Source organism: Heterodontus francisci, chromosome 22 (assembly GCF_036365525.1).
Source record: "Heterodontus francisci isolate sHetFra1 chromosome 22, sHetFra1.hap1, whole genome shotgun sequence".
NCBI classification, from domain to species: domain Eukaryota; kingdom Metazoa; phylum Chordata; class Chondrichthyes; order Heterodontiformes; family Heterodontidae; genus Heterodontus; species Heterodontus francisci.
Window position 1 is genome coordinate 52,952,162 of NC_090392.1, and position 19,488 is coordinate 52,971,649.

General features: G+C 42.3%; 1 protein-coding gene across 2 annotated transcripts in view; it reads left to right on the plus strand.

Moving 5' to 3' along the window:
* LOC137381371 (myb/SANT-like DNA-binding domain-containing protein 2) overlaps nt 1-19,488 on the plus strand; it is a 41,011-nt gene that overhangs the window by 12,764 nt on the left and 8,759 nt on the right. Inside the window, exon 3 of one of the 2 annotated variants that reach the window (XM_068053855.1) lies at nt 18,996-19,053. In XM_068053855.1, coding sequence (XP_067909956.1) covers nt 18,996-19,053 — 58 coding nt within the window. Of the gene's footprint in view, nt 1-18,992; nt 19,054-19,488 lie in introns of both variants that reach the window. The other variant, XM_068053854.1, reaches the window with a different exon arrangement.

Below are 19,488 nucleotides of genomic sequence, written 5' to 3' on the forward strand. Positions count from 1 at the left end.
TATAAAAACTGAGTAGTGGAAACCTGAAGTAATACCAAGAAATCTTTTGGCATCAGCAATTTCCTCTAAATTTTGGACTCAAGAACTGAGAACAAAATGCTGGAAATTAAGAAGTAGCAGAGCTATCTCTCTCACAAAAGTAGAAGTTTTGGGTGGGCTCTTTCTCTTTCAGGTGTGTTAACTAATCCTGCCATGCATTTCCAACATTTTCTTCATTAATTTCAGGTAATCCAGCATTTAAGGCTTTTCCTTTATTTCCCTGGTGGAAGCACATTGTGACTTAATGGATTACACTCTGCAATGTATTAGAATGCTATGGCCAGCACAGTGGCTGTGAAAGTCTTCACTCTTGAGGCTGAATGTGGCCAATCTGTGAGTTGTCCAGTTGTCCTCATGGTTTAAATCACCTTACTCCCAACCCGTATGGATTTTCCAGAAGGTTTTATTTTAATACTAACGGTATCCCATTTCTTTTAAACTGATTTCTGTTGGTGTTAAAATAATGCTGATCAGAAGATTCAGACTATCCTCTGTACAGGTGTGGTTCTAAATTGCACCTCTTGATGGCACTAATATCTGCAGTGAGTATAGTCAGGCAGCAGGCTCACTGGCACATTTATCCCCACCAATGTTGTCACTAGGAATTTAGTAAAGTTTAATAATGGGCATGAAAATTTTCTATGTTGCATCACGTGAACTGTGGGAAACATCCAGCAGTAAATACTGTTCCTGAATTTGCACTTCTGAACTTGGGTAGTGTCTGGAGAGAGCATTTTGACTTGTGGGTGAAATAGTGATTACAGAATCACAGAATTGTTACAGCACAGAAGGAGGCCATTTGGTCTGTCTTGTCTGCGCTGGCTGTCTGAAAGAGCAATTTACCTATGCCACTCCCTAGCCTTCTCCCGCATAGCCCAGCGCATTCATCCTTTTCAGATAACAATCCAATTCCCTCTTGAATGCCTCAATTGAACCTGCCTCCACCATACTCCCAGGCAGTGCATTCCAGATCCTAACCACTCGCGACATGAAAAAGTTTTCCCTCATGTCCCCATTGTTTCTTTTGCCAGTTACCTTAAATGTGTGCCATCTTGTTCTTAATGCCCCCCCCCCCCCCCCACCCCGTTTTTCCCTCGCTATCCTGTCCAGACCCCTCATGATTTTGAATACTCTATCAAATTTCCTCTCAAGCTTCTCCAAAGAAAACTGTCCCAACCTCTCCAATCTAACCACATAACTGAAGTTCCTCATCCGGAACCATTCTCGTGAACCCTTGCTGTACTCTCTCTAATGCCTTCACATCTTTCCTAAAATGGGACTCCCAGAACTGGGCACAATACTCCAGTTGAGACCAAACCAGTGTTCTATACAAATTTAACATAACTTCCTTGCTTTTGTACTCTGTCCCTATTAATGAAGCCTAGGATACGATATGCTCTATTCGCTGCTCTCTCAACCTGTCCTGCCATTTTCAATTTACACCCAGGTCCCTCTGCTTCTGCACCTCATTTAGGATTGCACCCTTTATATTATCTCTCCATGTTCTTCCTACCAAAATGTATCACTTCACACTTCTCTGCATTAAATTTCATCTGCCATTTGTCTGCCCATTCCACCAACCTGTCTGACTTTTTGAAGTTCTACACTATCCTCCTCACAATGCTTCCAATTTTTGTATCATTGGCAAATTTTGAAATTGTACCCTGTACACCAAGGCCTAGGTCATTAATATACATCATCAGGATCAACAAGGATACTAATGCTGACCCATGGGGAATTCCACTACAGACCTTCCTTCAGTCCAAAAAACATTCATGAACCACTACTGTCTGCTTCCTGTCACTCAGCCAATTTCTTTCCATGTTGCTACTGTCCCTTTTATTCCATGGGCTATAACTTTGCTCACAAGTCTGTTGTGTGGCACTGTATCAAATGCTTTTTGGAACTCCATGTGCACCACCCATCAACAACATTGCCCCGATTAACCTTCTTTGTCACCTCATCAGAAAACTCCAGCAAGTTAGTTAAACCTGATTTGCCCTTCATAAATCCGTGCTGGCTTTCCCTAATTAACCCACATTTGCCCAAGTGACTATTAATTTTGTTCCGACAAGTCTGTCGCTGTTGGTGGTCATGGCAGATTGAGAGGCTTACACACGAATTGTAAAAAAAAATTAAAGGGTTGGCCCGCTCAGGAAAGGGTTGGCCCGCTCAAGGACAGAGAAGGGAATCTATGTGTGGAGCCTGAGGAAATGGGTGAGGTACTAATTGAGTAGTTTGCATCAGTATTCACCAAAGAGAAGGACTTGGTGGATAATGAGCCAAGGGAAGGGAGTGTAGATAGTCTCAGTCATCTCATTATCAAAAAGGAGGAGGTGTTGGGTGTCTTGCAAAGCATTAAGGTAGATAAGTTCCCAGGGCCTGATGGGATCTACCCCAGAATACTAAGGGAGCAAGGGAAGAAATTGCTGGGGCCTTGACAGAAATATTTGCATCCTCATTGGCTACAGGTGAGGTCCCAGAGGACTGTAGAATAGCCAATGTTGTTCCTTTGTTTAAGAAGAGTAGCAAGGATAATCCAGGAAATTACAGGCCAGTGAGCCTTACATCAGTGGTAGGGAAATTATTAGAGAGGATTCTTCGGGAAGTTTACCAGGATGTTGCCTGATCCGGAGGGCATTAGCTATGAGGAGAGGTTGGATAAACTCTGATTGTTTTCACTGGAACGTATGGGGTGGAGGGGTGACATGATAGAGGTTTACAAAGTTATGAGTGGCATGGACAGAGTGGATAGTCAGAAGCTTTTTCCCAGGGTGCAAGAGTCAGTTACTAGGGGACATAGGTTTAAGGTGAGAGGGGCAAAGTTTAGAGGGGATGTGCGGGGCAAGTTCTTTGCACAGAGGGTGGTGAGTGCCTGGAACTTGCTGCCGGGGGAGGTGGTGGAAGCAGGTACGATAATGACGTTTAAGAGGCATCTTGACAAATACATGAATAGGATGGGAATAGAGGGATATGGTCCCCGAAAGTGCAGAAGGTGTTAGTTTAGGCAGGCATCAAGATCGGCGCAGCCTTGGAGGGCCGAATGGCCTGTTCCTGTGCTGTACTGTTCTTTGTTATTAAACAGCTTGGGCTTACATTAGATTTTTGTCCTATAGACTATTTGCATAATAGTGCAGATATTCTCCGTAACTTCACTGCACCATATTGTTACAAATGTGCTTTTCACAGTTCTTAATGGATGAAAATCAACCCCGTCGGCTAGTTAATATAGAGCCTTTGTGTTAATTATTAATGTACTCAATGGTCCTAGGTTTTATTTGCTCAGATTTTGGACAGTCACTATCTCTGCCTGTATGTGTGGGTATGTCCCCTCCTTTCCCTCTCTTGCTCCAACTGATATTTATTACTGGTTAAAAATATCAAAACTGTTCCTATTGATACTGCATCTAAATACATTCATTTCGCTGACTGAGGTCAATAATTATTGGGAAATGGGGAAAAAATGTAAAAGATTGTAAAATGGGGAAAAAATGCATGCCAGCAGAATGTGTGTATGTGTATACAGTTTGTGGTAATGCAGGGAAGCTATACATCGCATGCAACCCTCCTGGCACAGATAAGGGTCCCAGTGAGTCATATTTCCTGATCTGTATTAGCATGTATTTGTTGAGACCTGCCTCCCTTCGCACTCTCTCTCTCGCACATGCATCTCATTTGGGAGATGTTTTATGTTTGTTTCTCTAGGGTGGAGGTTATGTGCACAAGTACTTCCTTCTGGAATCCTTCTATAGCAGACCCTGGAGTGTTGTCAGTAGACAGAGTTCCATCCAACTGCACTCGGTCCTCACCAGATAAGAGAGAAGAATCAGGGCCTTTAAATAGAACATGAAAAGCATAGAAACATTTTAAACAACTTGGATAAAGCTGCTGGATCAATTTGCAACAAAGGGTACATCATAATTATACTTTTCTAAAGTCGAACAATGGCAAAGGATTCTAATTAAAGGGGAAAAGTAACCCATTGAGTTGCCACCCAATCCTAGTTGTTTGGATATTGTCTTTTATAGCAATTACTGCTGATCCTCAGTATTGCCCTTTTTTGGAAGCCGAAGAATGTGGGTTTGAGGCAGCCTGGAAGTAGACCTTTTGTATCGAGTCCATGTTGACTAGATGGGGCTTCTGTGCTGTGATCATGAATTGGGTTTGAGAATAGTGGCAGATATCTGGGAGATTCTGCACCAATAAGTTGTTGAGTGCTTGCCTTTGATCAGTTTAAAAATATGAAACTGCAGAGCTGTGGAGGACTGGTGGGTACTAGTATGCCCTTTTATAATATTGGAATTATATTCAATAAACTACACTTCCTCTTTATTCTTTTGCTCAGATTTTGTCTAAACAAAAAGTTTTAAAATCACTATAAATATATATAATTGTAGTTCTATAACTATGTATAGGCCTGTGATACATAGTTGACTTGAGGAGAAGTTACTGAGTTGATGAGCGTGGCTGTGTGAAGGAGATGAGCTAACATCCAGCTGCTGTAGCATGCCTGTTTCAATTACTGTCCTGATATTGGTTCACCTCATTCCCTACCAGTGTCCTTAAAAAAAAAAGTCAGCATTCTCTAAATATTGTTTTTGAAGGAAGGGGAGAGAAACTCCTTGCAATGTTCAATCTTCTACTCCCTGAGAGCTGTCATTGGGAGAGTGAATATTTGTATTGTTCCCTCTAGGCAACAGAAACAGTTTAAATGCAATGTAGTGGCTAGGATGCAACAGTTTGCTTCAGCTTGCGCAAGTGTGTCAGCGGTACCATTTTGAATTGTTAGTCTGCAGAGTGTTCTCGCCCAACTTCAAGGAGAGTTTGTGCCCAGAATGATGGGTGATAATCTGACCATGAGCACAGTTTGAATCTGGCATGCAGCATAAACAGGGTGAATTCAGAAACATGGGAGCTGGCTCATATTGCTGACTGCTCCCATTAGAGTTGGCTCCATAATATAACTTGTGTATAAACAGAGGCAAAAACAGTTGCAACACTAGTGAACCAGAATCTAGGGACAAGGCTCCATTTGTTCTATGTACTCTGACTGTTGACATGGGTTGCTGTCAATCTGTTGTACAGTCACGTCCTGACTTCAGTTTGCTTATCAGTTGGTGTCATGGCACCAGCCACCTAGCTTAAAAATGGCACAGAAGTAAAGTTTCCTTCAAAAGAAAGTTATTCTGAAGATCCAAGTAGCTGTTTTCAAAATTGCAATAGAGTTGCATGTTGCAGGTTTTGCTATTTCCCAGTGGCAAGGAAAGGGACCCAATTTCCCCCAGGAAAAGTAGGTTGTGTGAACTTGCCATAAGTAGTGTGCTGTAATAGTTAGTCGATTGTCTCCCTAGGAACCTTGGGTGCTTTGTGTGCTCAAGATTTGTATCTTGACTAATTCAACAATTAACCCTGTAATCTAGTTAATGATTATCCTCCGCAAGTAAAGCACGTCACAAACTTAACAAGAGTCGTTGAATTTTATGTAGCGTATCCCATTGACATCTGTAATTGCATTGATCAGCTAGCCTATGCAGCATTTTCATAGGGGAAAAGAACATTTTGAATTTCATCGGCACAGGTTGCAAGCATTGCCAAAGAGGTGAGTGAGCGTGGATGTGTACTTCCAGGATTCTGAACTTGGTGGAACTGCACAGACTTGCTGCTCCATTGTCAGTGACCTGGGCAGCTGTTAATGAGTTTGTGCTGACAGTTAAAAATCTTTTGCTGATTGTATTTGAAAACCCCTTGATTTGTTTACATGGTAGGCATGCAAAGGAAAACCTGAGTCTGGAACCTGAGCTGGGAAAAGTATTAAGTTGGTTTTGGGCATCTGATTATTCTTTAATTTTCACACTCTTTATACATGGTGCTTCTTTACATATCCTTAATTGTTAATGTAATTTTTCTGTTCTTTTTTCACTCTTCTGAAGGCACTGGCACAAATTGGGGTCGAGCAGGCTGTGGCTACTCTGTTAACTATGCCCAAGTGAGTGGCAGCCACCTATTCAACGATGAGGGAATCGCAACTGAAGCATATTTTATTTAGACACATGAATTTTCCAGCAGGTGAAGCCAGATCCCTGGCTATGTATTTTGTCAAGAGCACACAGGCCAATCATAGTCCACATTAGTGCTCTTACTGCTACCCTAGCAGAGATCAACTGAACCTGGGCTGTAGATGTAAGCTGGGACCTTCCTTTGTCCCATTTCCACAGTAGAAATTGCACTTGCTAACTAAGTATTAGCAGAACCTATAGCTTATTACTAGCCCTAGGGTTAGCATTGTTCTGGTTTAATTTAAAAATCATTAATGGATACAGGCATGACATTGGCTTTACCTCTACTTCCTCCTTTAGGACCCTGCTACCTACCTCTTGACCAAGCTTTTGGTCACGCATCCTAATGTCTCCTTTGACTTGGTAATTTTTGTCTGATTACTCCCCTGTGAAGTGACTTGGGATGTTTTATATTAAAGTTGCTGCATAAGTTCAAGCTGTTGTTTGATATGGCTGTGAATCTTAAAACTGGAGCTCATGGACCTCACCAGTGTTCAACTGCACCCTTGATTGATGTGATCATGCATCATGTAATATAAGTGAAAATTACTAATTGGAAGCTTTTTCGTAATCATTATAAATGTCTGTAGTAACAGGAGAGGCTGCTGCTCTTTTCCAGTCAAATATATTCATCTAGATAGCTACAAATGCCTCCATGTTATAAGCCGGGTATTTCTCATATCCCAGTTATATCTAATTGATGGTTCTGGTTTTGTTTAGGCTGTACCAAGAGCAGAATTTGCATTTATTTAGGTGGGCACATTTAAAATTTAATGGATTGTGTGCATTCTTGTCTCATATTTCAGTCAAGAGTGGAACTTTTTTGAACTAAATGCTGTAGCATTACTAGAGTTGGACTTCTCTCTTTATGCAGCTGTTCTAAGGAGAAAAATTCCAACTTCTCTGGTCTTCCAACAACAATAACAGTTTGCATTTGTGTAGTGCATTTAGTGTAGTAAAATGTCCCAGGGTGCTTCACAGGAGTCATTATCAAACAAAATTTGACTCCATCACATAAGGAAATATAAGGACAGATGACCAAAGGCTTAGTCAAAGAGGCAGGTTTTAAGGAGTGTCTTAAAACGGAAGAACAAGGCAGGTCAGGGAGGGAATTCCAGAGCATAGGGCCTTGGCAGCTGAAGGCAAAGCCACTAAGGATGCACATGCATAAATGGTTAAAATTAGGGATGTGCAAGAGCCAGAATTGGAGGTACACAGAGACCAGAGAAATAAACGGTGGCAGGCAGAGACTAGTGGGGGTACTGCAAAGATCAGTGCTTGAGCCCCAGCTAGTCACAATATATATTAATGACTTGGGTGAGGGAACTAGATGTAACATTTCCAAGTTAGACGACGCAAAGCTTGGGGGTGTGGGGGGGCGGTGGGGGTGTGGTGGTGAGCTGTGAGGAGGATGCAAAGAGACTCCAATGTGATATGGACAAGTTGGGTGAGTGGGCAAATGCATGGCAGATGCAGTATAATGTGGATATAGAGACATAGAATATAAGAGCAGGGAGGTTATGATGCAGTTGTATAAAACGCTAGTTGGGCCACAGCTGGAGTACTGTGTGCAGTTCTGGGCACCACACTATAGGAAGGCTGTGATTGCCCTGGAGAGGGTGCAGAAGAGGTTCACCGGGATGTTGCCTGGGCTGGAGCATTTCAGCTATGAAGAGAGACTGAACAGGCTAGGATTGTTTTCCTTAGAGCAGAGAAGGCTGAGGAGATACATGATTGAGGTATACAAAATTATGAGGGGCATTGATAGGTTAGATAGGAAGAAACTTTTTCCCTTAGCGGAGGGGTCAGTAACCAGGGTTTAATAGATTTAAGGTAAGGGGCAGGAGGTTTAGAGGGGATTTGAGGAAAAAAATTTTCACCCAGAGGGTTGTTAGAATCTGGAACACAGTGCCTGAAGAGGTGGTAGGGGCAGGAGCCCTCACAACATTTAAGAAGTATTTAGATGAGCACTTGAAACACCAGAGCATACAAGGCTATGGGCCAAGTGCTGGAAAATGGGATTAGAATAGTTAGGTGCTTGATGGCCAGCACAGACACAATGGGCCGAAGGGCCTGTTTCTGTGCTCTATGACTCTATGACTAAATGTGGGGTTATCCACTTTGGTTGCAAAACCAGAAAGGCAGATTATCTGAATGAATGGTGATAGATTGGGAAAGGGGGTGGAGGGTGTCCTTGTACACCAGTCACTGAAAGCAAGCATTCAGGTGCAGCAAGCAATTAGGAAGGTGAATGGTATGTTGGGCTTCATTGCAAGAGGATTTGAGTACAGGAGCAAGGATGTCTTATTGCAGTTATACAGGGCCTTGGTGAGACCACATCTGAAGTATTGTGTGCTGTTTTGGGTCTCCGTATCTGAGGATGGACTTTCTTGCCTTGGAGGGAGTGCAAAGAAGATTTACTAGGCTGATTCCTGGATAGCAGGATTGATATATGAGGAGAGATTGGGTCGACTAGGCCTATATTCACTAGAGTTTAGAAGAATGAGAGGGCATCTCATAGAAACCTATAAAATTCTAACAGGACTAGACAGGCTAGACGCAGGGAGGATGTTCCCGATGGCTGGGGAATCCAGAACCAAGGGTCACAGACTCAGGTAATGGGATATGCCCTTTAGAACTGAGATGAGGAGAAATTTCTTCACTCAGCGGGTGGTGAACCTGTGGAATTGTCTACCACAGAAGGCAGTGGAGGCCAAGTCATTAAATATTTTCAAGAAGGAGATAGATATATTAATGCCAAAGGGATCAAGGGATATGGGGAGAAAGCGGGAACAGAGTACTGAATTAGACGATCAGCCATGATCTTTTTTGAATGGCGGAGCAGGGCCGAATGGCTTACTCCTGCTCCTATTTTCTGTGTTTCTATCTCAGAGGGTTGCAGAGATAGAGAGTGGTGAGGCATTGGAGAGATTTGAAAACGAGAACAAGAATATTAAAACAGAGTTGGAGACCAGAGAGAGAGAGAAAACACAGTGGGACAGAGCTTTTAAAAAGCGCGCCAAAAGGAACAGAGTCGGAGATCAGAGAGAGAGAAAACAGAAGCGGCGGCAGCGAGTATGGGAACTGTGGACCTGCTTGGCCAACAGAAATTGAAGTTTGATGTCACAGGAAAGCTGGCAAATGATTGGTGGGTATTTTTTCCGTGTCTCTTTTGTTTTGGCCAAATGATTTAAATCAGGAGACATCATTACAGGTTAAGACTACACTAAAATTCTTTTTTTTTTTAAATACTGAGATCCAAATTAATTAATTAAATAGAATAGAGATGGCTGGGCAGGCGATGTGTTGCAGCTGTAGTCTGTGGAAGCTGGTGGACGCCAGTGCGATCTACGGTGGCCACATCTGCAGCAAGTGTTGGCTGCTCAAGGACCTTCGGCTCAGAGTTGATGAGCTGGAGTCTGAGCTGTGCACACTGCGACACATCAGGGAGGGGAGAGTTACCTGGACACTGTTTCAGGAGACAGTCACACCCCTTAGATTAATTACATCAAATTTGGACCGTGGTCAGAGACAGGAGGGTGTGACTGCGAGTGAGGCAGGTATAGGGATCCAGAAATTAGCTTTGGAGGAGCCTCAGCCAGTGCCCTTATCCAGTAGGTACGAGGTTCTTGCTCCCAGTGTGGGCGAGGACACAGGTGGATGAGCAAACTGACCGCAGCTCCATGGTTCAGAGCACCATTCAAGTGGGGGGAGAAAAGAGAAATGTAGTAGTAATAGGGGATAGCATAGTTAGGGGAATAGATACTGTTCTCTGCAGCAAAGATGGAGAGTTCCGAAGGCTGTGTTGCCTACCTGGTACCAAGGTTAAGGACATCTTTTCTGGGCTAGAGAGGTACTTGGAGTGGGAGGGGAAGGATCCAGTTGTCATGGTCCACGTAGGTACCAATGACATTGGTAGGACTAGGAAAGGGGTTCTGCTGAGGGGCTATGAGTAGCTCGGGGCTAAATTAAAAAGCAGAACCACAAAGGTGGTAATCTCCAGATTACTGCCTGAGCCACGTGCAAATTGACATAGGGTAAATAAGGTTAGAGAGGTAAGTGCGTGACTCAAAGATTGGTGTGGGAGAAATGGGAAAAGGGAGAGCTGTTCCGTTGAGATGGGCTTCACTTGAACCATGCTGGGACCAGTGTCTTGGCGAATCGTATAACGAGGGTTGTAGATAAGGCTTTAAACTAAATAGTGGGGGGAGGCTTCAATTGAAGGTAAGTTTAAAAAGTCACTAAGTAACGAGCGAGTAGAGGTGCATGGTAGTGAAGGGGCATATATTAATAAGAGTGTGACAGGAAGGGACAGAGAATACAAGCATAAGAGTACAGCAGTAATTAGAACCAGAGTAGGTAAAAATGGTAAAAAGTCAAAGTTTAAGGCTCTTTATCTGAATGCACATAGCATTTGTAACAAGATAGATGAACTGACGGCACAAGTAGAAATAAATGAATATGATTTGATAGCTATCACAGAGACATGGTAGCAGGATGACCAGGACTGGAAACTCAATGTTCAAGGATATTCGACGTTCCAGAAAAATAGGCAGAAAGGGAAAAGGAGGTGGGGTAGCTTTGTTAATAAAGGAAGAGATCATTGCAGTTGTGAGTAATGATATAGAGTAATAGATTATGACACAGAATCAGTTTGGGTGGGAATAAGGAATAGCAAGGGAAAGAAATCATGGGTGGGAGTGGTCTATAGGCCCCCGAGGAGTTGCCTCTCAGTAGGACAAAGTATTTATCAGGAAATAATGGAGGTGTGTAAGAAGGACACCACAATTATCATGGGTGATTTTAATCTGCATATAGACTGGACAAATCAAATTGGCAAGAGTAACATGGAAGATGAATTTGTAAAGTGCATCTTAGAACAATACGTTGCAGAACCTAGCCGGGAACAGACTATTTTAGATTGGTAATGTGTAATGAGGTAGCATTAATAAGATCTCGTAGTTAAGGATCCTCTAGGGGGAAGCGATCATAACATGGTAGAATTTCAAATTCAGTTTGAAGGTGAGCAACTCAAGTCTCAAACCAGTGTCTTCAGCTTAAACAAGGGCAATTATGGAGGTATGAAGAAAGAGTTGTCTAAAGCGGGCTGGGAAAATAGACGAAAGGGAAAGTCAGTAGATGAGCAGTGGTAGACCTTTAAGCAGAGATTTCATAACACTCAGTAAACATTTATTCCGGTCAGAAGGAAGGTCTTGTGGATAACAAAGGAAGTTAAGGAGAGTATCAAATCAAAAACAAAGGCGTACAAAGCGGCGAAAGGTAGTGGTAGGCCAGATGAATGGGAATCTTTTAGAAAACAGCAGCGGATGACTAAAAAACTAATAAAGAGGGAGAAAATTGATTGAGAGTAAATTGGCAAGAAATATAAAAACAAGCAGTAAGAGCTTCTATGGGTATATAAAAAGGAAGAGAGTAGCTAAAGTAAGTGTGGGACCCTTAGAGGATGAGACTGGGAAATTAATAACCGGGAAATGGCAGATAATTTAAACCAATATTTTGCATCGGTCTTCACGGTGGAGGACACTATAAACATCCCAACAATAATAGATGAGCAAGGTGTAAATGGGAGCGAGGAACTTGTACCAATCTCTATCACGAGGGAAAAGGTGCTTGATGAGCTTATGGGACTAAAGGTAGACAAGTCGCCAGGACCCGATGGCCTGCATCCAAGGGTTTTAAAAGAAGTGGCTGCAGAGATAGTAGAGGCATTGGACATAATATGCCAAAACTCAGTGGATTCCGGTAGGGTACCAGTGGATTGGAAAACCGCTAATGTGACGCCCCTATTCAAGAAAGGAGGGAGACAGAAAGCAGGAAACTATAGACCAGTTAGCTTAACATCTGTCATTGGGAAAATGCTAGAGTTCATTTATTAGGGAAGAAATAGCAGGACATTTAGAAAAACATAATGCAATCAAACAGAGTCAACATGGTTTTATGAAAGGGAAATCATGTTTGACAAATTTGCTTGAGTTCTTTGAGGATATAACAAGCAGAGTGGATAAAGGGGAACTGGTAAATGTGTATTTGGATTTTCAGAAGGCGTTCGATAAGGTGCCACATAAAAGGTTATTGCACAAAATAAGAGCTGAGGGTGTTGGGGATAATGTGTTGACCTGGATTGAGGATTGGCTAACACACAGAAGACAGAGAGTTGGGATTAATGGGTCTTTTTCAGGTTGGAAAGCCGTAACTAGTGGGGTGACACGAGGATTGGTCCCAGGGCTTCAACTATTTACGATCTATATTAATGACTTGGAGGAAGGGACAGAGTATAATGTATCCAAATTTGCTGAAGATACAAAAATAGGTGGGAAGGCATGTTGTGATGAGGGCACAAAGAATCTGCAAAGGGATATGGATAGGTTAAGTGAGTGGGCCAAAGCTTGGCAGATGGAGTTCAATGTGGGAAAGTGTGAGGTCATCCACTTTGGTAGGAAGAGTCAAAAGGCAGATTATAATTTAGATGGAGAAAGACTACAAAATACTGCAGTACAGAGAGATCTGGGTGTTCTTGTACATGAAACACAAAAAGTTAGGCTGCAGGTGAAGCAAGCAATTAGGAAGGCAAATAGAATTTTGGCCTTTGTTGCTAGGGAGTTAGTGTTTAGAAATAGGGAAGTCTTGTTACAACTGTTCAGGGTGTTGGTGAGGCCACACCTGGAGTACCAAGTACAGTTTTGGTCCCTGTATTTAAGGAAGAATTTAGCATTGGAGGCAGTTCGGAAAAGGTTCACTAGGCTGATGCCTGGGATGAAGGGGTTGTCTTATCAAGAAGGCTAAACAGGTTAGGCCTTTATTCATTGGAGTTTAGAAGAATGTGAGGTAATCCTATTGAAACATATTCTAAGGGGGCTTGACAGGGTACATGTTGAGAATATGTTTCCACTGTTGGAATCTCGAACTAGGGGACGTGGTTACAGAGTAAGAGGTCACACATTTAAAACTAGATGCAAAGGAATTTCTTCTCTGAGGGTGGTGAATCTCCGGAATTCTCTACCTCAGAGTTTTGGAGGCTAGGTCACTAAATGTATTTAAGGAGGAGGTCGATAAATTTTTGAAATCTCGGGGAGTTGAGGGTTATGCAGAGCAGGCCGAAAAGAGAAGTTGAGGCCTGGGACAGATCAGCCATGATCTTATTGAATGGCGGGCAGGCTCAAGGGGCTGAATGGCCTACTCCTCCTATTTCTTATGCTCTTAACTGAGGCATTGCCAGACTGGGAACCCATATAGGTCAGCAAACACAGGTCTCCATGTAACTTAAGTTCTGCATCCCTGCTACCATTCTAGGAAATTTCTTCTGCATCCGTTCTAAGGCCTTGACACCTTTTCTAATGTGTGGTGCCCAGAATTGTACACCATACTCCAGCCAGGGCCTAATCAGTGATTTTTAAAGGTTTACTTTACCTTGCTTTGTACTCTATGCCTCTATTAATAAAACAAAGGATCCTGTATGCCTTTTTTTTTTTGAAACAGCCGTCTCAACTTGTCCTGCCACCTTCGAAAATTTATGCCCGTACACCCCAGATCTCTCAGTTCCTCCACCCCTTTTTAAATTGTAGTTTGCTCTACTTGATACTAGTTGCACAGGGATAAAGCATTCAGGTGAAAATCATTTGTAATGTTTGAATTTCACCCTTTTAATGTGTTTTATTAAACTCAGTGTTTGTAGGATAGATGTTTCAATTTGTTTTTTCCCCCCAAAACAGGTGCTGGAAACTAACTGTAGGAGAAGAATATTATTTCTTTACAGTCTAGTGATGAAGCAAAAAAAGGTTATAAGATTGTCCTGGTAAAATAAAGCAGAGGCCAGAATTACTAGATTTATTTAGTCAAGGAAATTAGCAATAAACTCAAATTTCATTTAATATTAGTTGTCCCAAATTATCCTTTATGCTAGTCCATTTTTGAGCATCCTGAATCCAAGATATTATAACCAACCTTTCATAAATATTTTTTAAAAGATTAAAAGTGTCCCAACTGCTGGAATTGATTTGACATTAAACAGTATGTATGGACTATAATATAAAAATCAACATTTTTGACAGGAGAGGAGAGCTTAAACTCAGATCACCCCCCCCCCCCCACCCCAAACAGGAATGTGTGATTTCCGTAGGGAGAGCAGCATTAAAAAGGAATGTGTACGATTTGAAATTTGTGGCCTCTGTCCTTGTGATTGTGTCCAGATCCTCGTGAAGCAGGAACTAAACTCAGCTTAGTTTTGTTATGGATTGCAGGTGTAAAGTTAGGCTATTATATTGCACTCTTTAATTGGATTTCAGCCATTTTAGCTCAAATCAAGCAGCATAACTGCATTATCAGTCTTCTATTTGAACTACTTTTTATTTGACTGGGAGCAGCCATTTTGTGTTAAATCTCCTTGAGGGCTACTTTATGCTTCCCATTAATGGTGGCCCCAAGGAATTCTACACAAAAATCTCTGCTCCCCAGATTGATATGGCTGGCCGTTTTTAAGAAAGGCTGAGAGTAACTAGTAAGGTTACAGATATCTCCTTTCATATCATGAATTACGTGACCATTCAAGCGAATACACTTACTCTTTCCTGCAGTATGTTGGAGCACATACACATCTGTTTTTCTGTCTCTCCCTCTCCCCCCTCTCTCTCTCTCTCTCATAGGGCAAAGCAGCTTATTTACACGGATCTTAAAGGGACATTGAATTTGTGGAGGGTAAAAGTCTGAAAAGTTATGTTTTTCAACGTTAGGGAAAACCTATTCTAATTTTAATGATGAGATGGGAATGCCACTTTAACTTTTCAGATGATACTTTAAACCGAGGCCATGTCTTTCCTCTAAGGTGGATGTCAAAGATCCTATGGAACTAATTTGAAGACGAGCAGGGGAGATCCCCCTGGTATCCAGGCCAATATTCATCCCTCGGCCAACATCACTAAACAACAGTCTGGTGGTCATCACATTGCTCTTTGTGGGACCTTACAGTGTGCAAATTTGCTGCTGCGTTTCCCACATTACAACAGTGTCTACACTTCAACAGCGCTTAATTAGTTGTAAAGTGCTTTGTGGCGACCTGACGTGAAAGGTGCTATAAAAATGCAGTTTTTTTCCCAGAAACTATTAACCCAATGATATGGCTGGTGAAATGTTCAAGTTATTTTCTCTATTTATATCTGCACTCATTTCTTATGATGTGTGATATGGAGGCCTCCAACACGTGGGCTTCTGTCTCTGATGCCATGTACCTAATGAGTTGTAAAAGAGCAGGCAGCTCTGGTGACTTGGACACTGACTCTTAATTGCTTTAATTAATCTGTCACTGTTGCAGAGACTTGGCTAAAATGAGTTAGTTGCTGTATTGATTGTTGGGGTGAGCTGCTGCACAGCAGGTCTAGGATAGTCCATTACACAACAGCCTATTGTGCCCTTGCCCTCGGGAGTAGCAGCAGGTATACCTAAAAATGAGGTGCCAACCTGGTGAAGCTACAACGCAGGACTATATGCATACTAACAGTGGCAGCAGCATGCAATAGATAGAACAAAGCAATCCCTCAACTAATGATGAGATCAAACCTCTGTAGTCCTGCCACATCCAGTTGTGAATGGTGGTGGACAATTAAACAACTAACTGGAGGAGGCTCCACAAACATCCCCAGCCTCCATGATGAGGGAGCCCAGCACAACAATGCAAAAGACAAGGATGAAGCACTTGCAGCTATCTTCAGCCAGAAGTGCAGAGTGGATGATCCATTTTAGTCTCCTGAGATGCCCAGTCTTCAGCCAATTCAATTTACTACATGTGATATCAAGAAATAGCTGAAGGCACTGGATACAGCAAAGGCTATGGGCCTTGATAACATCCCAGCTGTAGTACTGAATACTTGTGCTCCAGAACTAGCTGTGCCCCCTAGCCAATCTGTTCCAATACAGCTACATAACTGGCATCCTACCCAGGAATGTGGAAAATTGCCCAGGTATGTCCTGTTCACAAAAAGCAGGACAAATCCAATCTGGCCAATTACCTCCCCATCAATCTACTCACCTTTCATCAGTTTGCTGATGATTGAATCATTCAGTGTCATGAAGTGGTACTTACTCAAGCATTATCCTGCTGACGAATGCTTGATTTGGGTTCCAACAGGGCCACTCAGCTCGAGACCTCATTATAGCCTTGGTCCAAACACGGACAAAAGTGCTGAATTCCAGAGGGAGAGTGAGATTGACTGTCCTTGACATCAAGAGAGCTTTTCACTGAGTGTGGCATCAAGGTGCCTTGGCAAAATTGAAGTCAGTAGGAATTTGGGGAAAACTCTTCTGGTTGGAGTCATAACTAGCACAAAGGAAGATGGTGTTGTTCTTGGAGGTCAAACATCGCAGCCACAGGACATCGCTGCAGGAGTTATAGAATCATAGAAAGTTTAAGCACAGGGAGAGGCCACTTGACCCATGTCCGCGCCAGCTGAAAAACGATCCACCCATTCTAATCCCACCTTCCAGCAATAGAATGGAAGTTCCTCAGGTTTGTGTTCTAGACCCAACCATCTTCAGCTGCTTCATCGTTGACCTTCTGTCCAACACAAGGTCAGAAGTAGAGATGTTTGTGAACGATTACAGTGTTCACTACCACTTGCAATTTCTCAGATACTGAAGCATCTGTGCCCACGTGCAGCAAGACCTGGACAACATTCAGGCTTGGGCTGATGAGCAGCAAGTAACAGTGCCAGACAACGACCATCTCGAACAACAGAGAATCTAACCAACTCTCCATGACATTCAACAACATTACCATCGCTGAATTTCCCTGGCATCAACATCCTTTGGGTTACTATTGATCAGAAACTTAACTAGATCATCCATATAAATATTGTGGCTACAAGAGTAGATCAGAAGGTGGGAATTCTGTCTCTCCTGACTCCCCAAATCTGTCCACTATCTATAAGGCACAAGTCAGGAGTGTGATGGAATACTGTGCACTTGCCTGGATGAGTGCAGTTCCAACAACACTCAAGAAGCTCAACACCATCCAGGACAAAGCAGTCTGTTTGATTGGCACCCCATCTGCCACCTTAAACATTCACTCCCTCCACCACTGGTGCACTGTGGCAGCAGTGTTTACCATCTGCAAGATGCACTCCGGCATCTCACCAAGCTTCCTTCAATAGCACTTTGCAAACTTGCACCCTCTACCACCTAGAAGGACAAGAGCAGCAGGTGCATGGGAATACCACCACTTGCAAGTTCCCCTCCAAGTCACACATCCTGACTTTTTTTTTCTTATTCTTTCATGGGATGTGGGCGACGCTGGCAAGGCCAGCATTTATTGCCCATCTCTAATTGCCTTTGAGAAGGTTGTAGTGAGCTGCTGCCTTGAACTGCTGCAATCCATGTGATCTAGGTGCACCCATAGTGCTGTTAGGGAGGGAGCTCCAGGACTTTGACCCAGTGACAATATAGTTCCAAGTCAGGATGGAGCGATATGCTGTTCCTTCACTGTCACTGGGTCAAAAACCTAGAAATCCCTTCCTAACAGCACTGTGGGATGTATTTACACCATGTACACTGCAGTGGTTCAGGCAAAGTCCAACTTCCTGGGTGAGAGCCGGTAGGGAAGAGAGACATGGTTGAGCTGAGAACCTTTGTGGTCCAACTAAATAAGCAGTGTTATATCAGTTCTGTTTCCTTTTGAGTCAAACCGCCTATTTAGTCCCTAGTATGTATAAACTTAACAGGTGCATCCTGCTTTCTCTTTGCCATTGTCCAATGATTAAATGTGCTGAAGTTGAGTAGTTTTTTTTTCATGTGGTGAACATCAATATGCATCTCTTTTCTACTTTAGCTACTGAAGCATTTTTGCTGTATTGCCTTTATTGGCTTGGAATAGCTCTTGCCATTCACTGCATGTAAGATTGGGTATCTGATGGAGTTACTACAATAAAGTTTAGCTGCATTCCAGCAGGATTGTGTTACAATCAGAGTTTCTCATTTTAACTGAATGTGTTAAGCCAGGATAATGAAATTGGAATTATTTAAATCAGAGTGGCAATATCAGGACATATTTGTTAATGAAGTACTGCTGCCTGTTAAATGTGAAGTGTTGTCTGAATTACACGCTTCCTTATGACTCAGTTAGGTTATTTTCAAGTCTCCTACTATTAAATTGGTAAATTTATTGATGGTACATATTTTATATGTTGAACAATTGAGGGAATTTAATAGGAGCAATGATGGAATTATGTGATATTACCATTGTTTGAGTTGCAATATAATATCTTAACTGATTCTCAGCATTCAATCTTTAAGATCCTGCTCACTTAAATAACAGTTCCTGTGTTCTATTTTGCTGGTCTAGAGATGTTGAACCAGTAACACATTTCAGCAGAGAAAGACATGGAGCATGGCAAGGCTTTATCCAACAGTCTGTTGTCTTTTATCTGACTCCCAAGTTGTGCTTATGGCATAGTACACTTACCCTTATACTTTAATGAAATCCTAACAGCAGCAGTAGAATGTAGGGGTGGCTATGTCAAATTTCTGTACTGTGTTCACTTGACCTATAAAAAGCAGTCAATCAGCAGCACACTTACAGATTTCAAATTTGGGTTGTCTGGAGAGCATTTTGAACTGTATAATGCTGGGGTGCAGTGCAGTCTGTTTTTAACATTGTAAAGAATTTGGGGGAATGAATTGAGAGTCACACAAAAAGCATATTGCAAAACATTAAAGTGTATTGGCTTACATGTCATTTCTTAAAAATAATGGCACAAATAAATAATTTAAATACCACAGAGAACACTGGATCGCTGCGCCTGTGTACTGTAGTTAAATTCCTCTCATCAAACTAAAGTTGTCAAATTAGCAACCTCTATATTTTCAATCACCGTTCCTGTCTTTTTCCCCTAGAAGAAATGAATTTTGTGAAGAAGAAGCCACCAGCAAGGCGCAGTTCTACAGAAAACATGCAGTAAGTCACTCACCACAATTTTGAATGCAAAACTCTTGCAGGTTACTGGACACTGCAATGGATTTGACACTAACTCATGCAAGAATATAGAATTATTTCACTGCTCCCCAAATGGTGTATTTGATATAAAATGCCTGTTTCGATCCTTGGTCTGGAAAGCATGTGTGTGTCAGTAAATAAGGCACAGCTGTGATGCATTATACAGTAGCATAGTCTAGTGACAATGTTTAGTTACCAGTGTATCACTGGAGTCCATGGAACAGCAAGGATTCGTATTCTTCCTGACACTGGAACCCAGGATGAAGAGGATCTTGCCTAAGCTGAGGAATGTTGATCAGAAGATGTTTTGTTGATTAAGCATGAGTTTGCCTTGAGCACAGTTCTGGTTCTGCAATACAACTTAGAGTGAAAGGAGGGAGATTTTGGAAGGCAACA